Here is a 9,888-nt window from a genome sequence, read left to right on the forward strand (position 1 = left end):
TAATATAATTTATAATTTCATTTGTAAATATACACATATATTTGTGTATATGTTTATACTGTATATTATATATATTTGTATACACTATATATATATATATTGAATGTCCAATTTTTTTTTTTATCCAACCATTTGTCCTCCTGACTTTTTTTTTTTTTTTCCATACTCATCCTTGTCAGTATGTGTGAACTCAACCTGTTCTCCATCGTCCTCACCTGTTGTACTTCCAGCTTTATTTATGTATTTTTGTCATTTATTTTTTCCCCACTGTTCATCTATCCTCTCGTCATAATTCTGGTCCGTTTTCTTGTCTGACCATTTAACCCTGCACTTCACTATACAGTGTACCTGCCTGCAAACATGTTGAAGGTTGTCACACTGTTCAACACTTTTCTCAGTGTGCCATCGATAATGTTCAATCTATTTTCTTTAGTCCATATACAAATGCACTCCAGTATTTCGTCATTTCATCACCAAGTTGTCTTTTCTTCTCCTCTAAACTTCATCTCAGCCTTATACTTCTTTATCTTCATTGTTTTCTTTGTCAACCTTTGAAAGCTACATTGTCCACTTTTATAAATCCCTTTTAACTCTTCTTCCACATACAGTGGATTTTTGACACTATAGCTGTTGTTTTAGACCAGGACCTTTGTGTCTCCACACTCTGTAACCACACTCTAGACATATAATGTAATTAAAAGTATGTTTAAAATATAATGGTACATTCTGTCAGCCATCAGGGATATTGTAACTCTGGCTCCCTTCACCAAACTTAAAAAAAATGTATATCTCATATGATTGGGAACGACCCATTAATTGGATCAATGCTTGGTTAAACTACTACATTTTAAGGAATTATTCCAGGAGATATTCCCTCGTAGTGTGATTACAGGACTGTGATATGAAACTAGAGAGATAGATGCATAGATAGATACTGTAGATGAATAGAACTTTATGAATCCCTTGGGAGTTCCCTTCAGTAAATTAGGGTTTTTTTATAGATAGTAATAGTATCTAAATATTATCTATATATCTAATATTCTATTCTAATTATTATTAGAACTATTTAAATGCACAGGAAACCAGTACAGATCTAAAGATAATAATAATCAAAAATTCTAAATGTAAAGAATTCTTTTCAATTCTTTGTTAAACACACAGCTATACAATATCTTAAACACATTTTTCTTAAATCCTGATATAGACCCTCTGCATATTTAGAGGTTTACTCAAAGCTAAGTGCTGCCTCAAAGAGCACAGTTTATATGTTCTCTCTGTACATGTGTTTTGGGATAAAAGGGAAATCTAACCCTCACTCTCTGCTCTGGTCTTGTAGGTTCTGTAAAGACAGGCTGTAATCAACATGGACATAATTAGAGAGGACTTGTGGGAGGCAGAGAAGTCCTGGGACTCGCCCTGCAAGGTACAGAAATACCCATCTGCCCAAACATGGGACTGTAGTACCAACTGTGGACAAATGGAAGATAGTTTTAAAGCCAAAAATGTCAATATAAAAAAAAAAATCGAGTTTAAATTGACAATGTATTTATTCTTATGTCCTTTATTCACACTTCAATCACATACAATAATGGACTTCAAAGTGTCACCATACACAGCACACCACAGCATGTAACTGTGGCTGTACATTTGTAATACACACACGAACACAAGCACACACACTAACAAGTTAAGCTAAATGACTTATGCCAAACATCTGCTCCCTGTGTGCCAATGGATGGAAAGCGGGAAAGGGAGGTGCAGAAAACAGGGAGGAGAGGATGAAAATAGAAGCGAGAACATCACTTTGCACCAAGACTTTCAGAGCTGCATAAAAAAGTCAGTTTAACGTAGCAGGGAAGGCGTATGCTCAGCAACTCCTTACACTTACTTTTCTCTAGTCCATCTGTCTGCTCTTCATACTTCTCTGCCCTCTGCTGTGCTGCTGTGGCGTCAACAAGATAAACCTGGGAAAAAAGACTCTTCTGTAAGTATGATTTGAAACGAAGATTTATTACTTCATGAACAGAAAATTAAAAATAAGTTACTGGCCTGTTGTCTGTTTATCTTTACTGAAAACAGTCTCAAGATAGGCAGTGAACAGCCGTTTATATTTACTTTTACTAACATCCGGTGGTTAAAAGGTATAGTTTTAAAAAAATTATAGTCATGTTTTATATTCGAGCGTTAACTATTACATCAGTTACATCAACAAATTTGAATTACAGCACACTTTTTATTAGTTCACTCACTAGAGTAGTAGTTTATTTTCACATAGGGAAATTCACATTAAGTATTTTTAAATTTATGAAACAAGTTTTCAAAAATACAACACTGTTATCAACGATACAAAAAAGTCCTGTATGTACAGTTCAATTTTCCTTTCCACCTTTTCACCTGCTGTTCTTCACTTGAAGACTTTTACACTTTACAGATCTGATGTTTGAGTGGCTACTTTACTCTGACTAGCCAATTTGACTTGTTGGTCAAATTATTCATGGATGTTGTCTGCTGCTGTAAATAAACATCTGCTTCAGGTTAGACACTTTGTGTATTCAGTGATGTTTTTTCACATACTTTCACAAGTTTGGTTATAATTAGTTTAGATTATTTGAGATACTTTTTCTGTGCTCCAGTCTACACCAGTTTGGTCTGGTCGGAGCTCTGGCACGCAGAAGGTGTTATTACCAGTGAACTGCCACTCACTGCTTTTTCTGGCCTGTTTTTTTTTTTTTTTTTTTTTTGTGAGGAGTCTTGTGCAGTAGAACAGTTTAAATACTCAGACCAGATAGATTGGTATTACCTTTGCCGCAGAAGTCCAGGCAAACAGCCCAAAGTTCCCTAACTTATAGAGACTAGGAATTTCCATGATACACAATACCTACGATGATAAAGAGAATAACGTGCCATGAAATGCTTCCATATTGTAAAGTTGGTTTAATGATACAATTCCACACGTAGAACACCTTCTCAAACCAAAGTTGATAATGGAGTTGAGATCATGTAGTACCCCTTTCTACCTGCAGGGCGACCTATCAAAGCACTTTGAATGCATTGGTCAATGTGCTTAGTTAGTGGTAAAACTATATTGTTTAATCTAAAATCTAATCTGCTAACTCAATATTTGGTCAAAAGTTAAATGTTAGCTTTAGGAGACAAGAGACAAGTAATGAACCTTGTGAGAGACATGTCTTAATGACTGATTAGGAACAGGCAGAGATGATACCACTGAGCTAACACAGGGCTAATGAGCTGTGTAGCTGCGACATTTAGAAAACGACTCTAATTAGCATCCAAAAAAAAAAACCCAAAACATTACAATAATACGATGCATAAAACATTACTTTCTCAAATTATATATATTAGGAATGTCTCTGTCTTTTTTTAATTAATTAATTATTTATTCTGTTTTCTTCTGTTTCCAGTTCTTCTTTTTCTTCTTCTGTTTCTTTTTCTTTGTTTATTGGCAGCTGACATCCTCTAGGCTGCCCTACGGATGACAAAACTATACTGTTTACTGTAACGTAAACATGAAAAGTGTAAAAGTTTTCAAAGATATTAGTTTTATTTGATTTTATATTTATATTCTTCCTGCACCTTTCTTTTTGTGCATGTCATGAAGTGTATCGTTTACATGTCTATGTCCAGATGTCCTTTAGCTGAGGGAGAATTCTGCCCTATGGAAAAATATAGGAAACCTGATGACTGTAATTATGGGGCAGTGCTGTTCTATAGCTGTGGTCCATGTCTGGCCACACAGGGAGAGAGGAGGGGGCTCGGAGCTGCAGTGTAAAACAGCAACAGCTCCATTTTAGTGTGACTCTGATTAGAAGCTCGTTCCTACAGTGTAATTACACACTGTTAGGAGATGAACAGGTTCAATCTGTCACAGACTCGCTCCCTTTTGCTGTGTGTTAGCACTGGACTTTACAGTTTGACAGAGGAGAATTATAAAGAGTCATGGTGGATAAATAATTCAGGATGGGTAAGTTTATTTAGTTGGCTGTACAGACAGAAATATTTTCATTAGCTCTGCACTGCTGTGGGTGGTGGTGTGCAGACGATGCTGCTGCTGCTAAATGTAAATATAGAGGCCACAGCTGCAGATCTCCCACGCCTCTCTGCTCCCTCTGCTGCAGAACTTCCTCCTGACTTTGGTGTGGTGGATGGGTGGCATCCCTCCTCTTAACAAATTATAAGGCCCTCTGCACCAAATTCACTGTCTCCACCCCAAATAAGTAATGGCTACTCTGCTGCCAGCTAAAATAGATCTGGTCCAAGACAGACAGCGTCAGAAAACCTGGAGAAACTTGAGGGAGATTTATACTGGAGGTACATTCACAGTTTAGATCTGTGCAGAAATAGATGTGCTGCACAAAAGACAGCTCAACAATAGGAGGACAAGAACAATCAGTGTTGCAGCAGATTAAAGAGATGCAAAAAAAAAAAAAACTAAAAGTAATTACTAAGATGTAATTTGTGTTTATTGTACTTAACTTGATCTGCTTCCTCTGAATTTAAAGTAAACACCTCTTTCTCATAGTAGTTGATGGTCTTTGAACTAAACCAGGTTATTTATTTCCTGTTTTTATGATACCCTTCTTTTATTCATTAAAATTAACAAAATTACCTCTACCAACCCACCAATAAATAACAAATTAAAAACAAAACTGCAAAAACAAGATAACCAAACCAATATTAAAATATATGGATTTCTTACGTCATTGGACAAATTAGAAGGGAAAACAGTGGCTAATTAAAAATAAGGGCCATCATTGTCAAATGCTAGGAGTTCTGAGTGAAAATAAGTTTTTCCAAAACAGAAAAATTGTGTTTTTACTCGTCTAGCAGGCTGGTAGAATTTGAAACTGCATCCTTTTCATCCTTTTCTTCTGGAGATTTGCAATTTTTTATTTAAATTGCTAAATAATCTATTATTAGAATAGCTTTTTTAAAAGATAACAAAACCAATTCACACAGTAATTCTTTTCTCCTTGTCTAATATAAAATAGTTGTTTTTTTTTAATTGCATTTTGTAAGTATTTGTTATTAAATCCCTAACACTTGTCTGTTGTGTTCACAGCACTTGGGTGTAAAGATGAAGTCTCACTTGGTTTTCCACGTCACTTGTATGACGCTGCTGTCTCTGTGCATCACTCTCTGTCGCTCCGCTCCGATGTTCTACAACACATCTCTGGACAGCAGTGGTGATGAAGAACTGGAGCTACTTTTCCCAGTCTCCTTCTCTACACGGGCACCGGTCCACATCACCACATCTACTGTAACCCCCACCCTGAAGGACACCATCACCACCACCATGATCCGCCTGAAGGACTTTGTCCTGACCAGAGTGGTGGACTTCCTGCAGGAGAACATGTTGATCATCATCGTAGTCACCTCTCTTCTCATCGTCATGGTCTTCATCATCTGCTGTGCTTCTGCTATGAGTCAGAAACGGAAGCTAGAGGCCTACAAGCCCACTGCTAATCCACCCAGGAAGTACATGGCAGATAAGAATGCTGCACTCAAGAACGCCAGTGATCTCCATGAGAGGTCCTACGCCGTGGACCATGTCCAGATCCAGAGCATGCCCTCACCAAAACACCTGCGCTCCCCATCCAAAGCTCTGGTGGGAGAGAAAGGAAGGGACGTCAGGTCGTCCCCTCGGCAGGAGGTAAGGAAGGTGAGGAGGGAAGAGGAGGTGGAAAAGCAGAGAGAGGAGCCCAGACACAAGGAGCAGTCCAAGCAAAGGGAGGAGATACAGCAGCGGAGCTCCAGCACCAGTCAACCTGTCTGCACATGTCATCTGAAAAAGGCTCATAACTAATGCAAGGTTCAGGATCAGAGAGATTCAAAATATTTTATCCTTAGCATTAAACTTAAAAAGTAAAAAAAAAAAATCTGGAAAATTTTCTGAAAAGATGTCAAGCTGCAGCAGGCAAGATCATTTTTTATTTTTTATTTATTTTTTTAATACTCACGTTTTGAGATTTGGGTTAAGCTCTTCTTATTAAATTAGCATGAACTTACAAACACATTTCATGCTAGATGACAGATGACAGGAGTACATTTCTTTTTAGCCCAGTATGAACATCATATGAACATCAATACCAACATGACTTTTTACTGTTTTCAGAACAGGTGACGTGCTTCTCTGACAAAAAATATGGTTACATCACCACAGAGTAATAGTAGACCAGATAATGCTCCAAAAAAACCCAAAACAAAACAGGTTTTTGTCATGATTAGCATAGCCACAGGACAAGCTAAAGAATGTTGGCTTAGTGACAATATCATTAGGTTCTATGGCAAAATGAGGTTTTCTTCTCTACTGTAAGTCTTGACCTCAAACTCATCTGTGAGGACATTTTAAGTGATGATCATATTGAGAGGAAAACTAGTAATAAAAATAAAATAACATGAGTGCGTACAAGATGAGTTCAACCACATATGGTATTTATCTAGAGAGCAGGAGAACAGGGCAGATTATATTGTAAGTTTTAAAAAAAAGAAAAAGATATTCTGTATCAAAATCACTAAAGATTAAAATATTTAAAGGAAAATATAAAGATGAGGCCTTATATAAAAGTCTATATTTGAAATGTGCAAATACTCTAAATAAATTATTCTTATAGATAAACAAAATACTAAGTAAATAGGTTTTGGTTTAATGTTGTTTTCGTAGGTGTCGTCCGTTTGATTTAGTCAAAGAGATCAAATGTGTTGATGTGATCAGGTTAATTGTATAGTCTTCACCATTGATTGGAGCGCCACCTAGTGTCAACATCAAACCACTGCAGTTTATTAGTCGGAGTTCACTTTGGATTTACAAAAATTACAAAAGGTTCTGATTTATTTTCATGACACAGAGATTTGTTTCACACTTTGCCTGCTGAGACGGAGGGGTCTCCTCTGTCTGTCCTGCTCTACGTCACAGCCTGGGCTGAATCTGTCTGTCTGTCAGTCTCTCTGTTTAGACAAAAACCGCTGATGATGTAAATAAAACACTAAGTGAAATGCCAGTAAACTTGACTTTTTACCAACAATCTCTTAATATTTACACCCATATCTACCTTATTTTTCCTTTCGCATAAAGTTATTTTGTCTGCAAACTTTTCCTTTTCACAAAGCTCTATACCAACGTTAAATGAAACACTAATCATTGCAACTGTGTATGTGTGAGGTGACGACAGGACATAATTATTGTTACTTTATTAATGCAAAAGGTCAATTAGAAATGTAAAAAGATTTATGTAGAAAAACAGCTAAAAATTATAATTTAAATATAGAAATCATTTTTTGTTTGGTTGCGCTTTGGCCCAGAGGCAATGTCTCTGTCATTGGTGTGGAACCCCAGGGTTCACCTCCTGGACAAGTTCGAATCCCGGTTAGGGCGGTTAATACCTTCCAGTGGACTCACCACCTGCAGGAAGGTTTGGGGGGTTGGTATGGTGCAATGTGATTTGGGTGGCGACTGCTGTCCCCGCGACCCGGTAACGGATAAGCGGATGGATGGATGGATTTTTTGTTTGTTATTAATACCCAAACGTTCTGAAACAGAGATGCTACTGGTTTTTTTTTCTGTCCTGAAAAAAGGTGTTCTAGCAGTTCTATTCTAGAGTTTGTTGCATATGTGTCCTGAGGAGCTAACTCCTCAGGACTCCTCAAATTAATCAATTGATCATCTCAAAGAACACATTATTCTCTTGTATTTTAACACAGGTATTATGGTATGAAAGCTTTATGAAAAATTTTTTTTTTGGACTTTTCCTTTTTCTTTTAAATTATGTATAAGTTAATGTGTGCATTTCAATGTGATATTTTTTCCCTAATTGAGAACTTAAGTACAGGGATAAATGAAAGCGGTTTAAGCTTGACAATTATTTCATGTACTCATTGTCTCAGTACTTAAGTCAATGAATATGGGTATTAGTATAACTTTCACTAACTATGATCCATGGGTTCTTTTTGTTTCATTTCCATAAAAACCTCAGATTTTTTTGTGCTTTCAAACATGCTTCCTCTACAAGTGACACCTTTATTGTTAAATAATAAGAATTGTGTTTGTGTTCTGCCTTATATTTAATAAAAGTGTTGATTTCACTACATCCATTGTTACTGAAATTACAAGTGTGCAAGAAAACTAAAGAGGGAAAAAAACTTTAAGTACTCAAAGGGCTAAAGGATTTTTCCCCCCAACTCTTCCAATTATGTGGCACTGAAATATATACTTTTGATGTCAGATCTGTGACAACCAGCGGGTAACCCAGTGACAATTGTAGATTTATAGTATATAGAATGTATAGAATGGGAGAGTATAGAATTTGAAGAAAGAATAAAAATATGCATGTGAAAATAACAGAGTGTGTTTACAAGCTGAAACAAACAGACGTCCAGATCATTTGACTTCAGTCTGGATCCAACATTTTAGGTCTGATTGATGCTCATGTCGATGAGGCAGTTGACATACAGTAATTGCACACAAACAGGGCAGGAACTACAATGTGGAGATGAGGAGGAACTCTCTTTGATGAGAGTTACCTTTGTCTGTAGCTGGCTACTGTACAAGATCCTTTAAATATTTCAGCAGCAGTGAACCAGATACATACAGAGAGCTGTCCTGTAAAACCAGAGCTCCTGTATGAAGGCAAATCTTGGAGACACTGATTTACTCCCCTGGTGTTTAGATCAAAAGTCTAATAAATTTAATTTTTTTAAAACAACTTCTTTAATATTTTTAAGCGACCAGGTGTTTCTCTATTAATTTCGCTTGCATCCTAACGTGGCTCAATCGCCCCATTTTGAAACCACACCAAGAATCACTGTTTTTAAATTATTCACTTTTAGTGGAAAAGTGATTAATTTAAAGAAGGGGTAAAATTGCTAAAGATCAAACATTAGAGATGGCAGTATAGAAGCAGCCTAAAGAGCAAGTGTTGACACTGACGTCTGAAATGCGAGCTCTGACAGAGCCTTTCACTCGGGTCAGATTCCTTGCCTATTGTCAATGAAGTGCTGAATAATTCGAGTAAATACAACCCCCTCACTTTCACTCTTTCAACCAGGCGAAGGAAAAGCTCACCACCCAAGGACCACTCCCCATCACCTACTGCCTAGGTGTAATTAAACTCCATCTGTGATCATTTCAGAAGAAGGTTTATTTTCAGATGTGTGAGGCTTTTTACTCTTTTTAGTTCAACAAGTCTTGTGTTGAATTTTCTGGCTGAGTTTCTGGACCACCTGTAGCATTGATGCACAGCAGAGCCTCATTTTTATTGGTGTGAACAATGAAGAAGATCCAGAAGAGGTAACTCAGTACCTTAAGGCAGTCTTTAAACTTTGATGAGCATCTGCCTAAAATTCCCAACAGTGACAGATGTTACTCTGAGAGAGAAGGTGAATGAGAAGAGGATCATGGGGAAACTTTTGCACTTCTCTCTGGAACAGAAACTGAGGCTACAAGAACAGAAGAACGTAAGTTTTCAGCTACTAAATTTGTTATTTTTGTTACGCAGATTTTGGACAGAAAGATTGTAATGCATGGGTTGATTGACTTTATCATTAGCCATCAACACAATTTGTTTGTGGAATGATGTTCCAGGGCTTAAGGAATAGTTATTTGCTATAGTGATAGAAAACAAGCAGATGAAGTAATGTTACTTGTATGTGTATGTATTTTAAAAATAATAGGTCACCCTGCCATTTCATTTTTATTTCTGAGATGGAGGTGTAAATATATGACAATTAAAAAAAGTACCAAACACAGAGCTCTGTGCAACACCAAAACACATACCTTGTGTCATTGTGTTTACAGACAAAGATGACACATAAATAAAATGCAACCAAAAATAAATACAATATATATATAGAAAACATGCTAAATTACTCTAT

At 36.7% G+C, this 9,888-nt stretch overlaps 1 protein-coding gene across 2 annotated transcripts; it reads left to right on the top strand.

Annotated features, from left to right (window-relative positions):
* The first annotated feature begins 105 nt into the window (after positions 1–105).
* LOC103398621 (transmembrane protein 119-like) lies at positions 106–6,262 on the top strand. Of its 2 annotated transcripts, XM_008337280.3 has the most exons (3): positions 107–1,423; positions 1,899–1,984; positions 5,081–6,262. In XM_008337280.3, exon 3 carries the CDS (start codon positions 5,096–5,098, stop codon positions 5,822–5,824), a length of 729 nt encoding a protein of 242 aa, XP_008335502.1. In that variant the 5' UTR covers positions 107–1,423; positions 1,899–1,984; positions 5,081–5,095; the 3' UTR covers positions 5,825–6,262. The 2 variants fall into 2 exon arrangements, with proteins under 2 accessions (XP_016886302.1, XP_008335502.1); XM_017030813.2 differs by lacking the exon at positions 1,899–1,984 and having other exon boundaries at positions 106–1,423.
* Positions 6,263–9,888: the final 3,626 nt, after the last annotated feature.

The sequence above is a fragment of the Cynoglossus semilaevis genome, unplaced genomic scaffold (assembly GCF_000523025.1).
Source record: "Cynoglossus semilaevis isolate Cse_v1.0 unplaced genomic scaffold, Cse_v1.0 scaffold342, whole genome shotgun sequence".
NCBI classification, from domain to species: domain Eukaryota; kingdom Metazoa; phylum Chordata; class Actinopteri; order Pleuronectiformes; family Cynoglossidae; genus Cynoglossus; species Cynoglossus semilaevis.

Excerpts from the sequence above, each read along its gene's own strand:
- LOC103398621 (XM_017030813.2), top strand. The coding sequence starts at position 1,364 with ATGGACATAATTAGAGAGGACTTGTGGGAGGCAGAGAAGTCCTGGGAC. Across the intron at positions 1,424-5,080 it reads CCTGGGACTCGCCCTGCAAG|CACTTGGGTGTAAAGATGAA; the intron begins GTACAGAAATAC and ends TTGTGTTCACAG.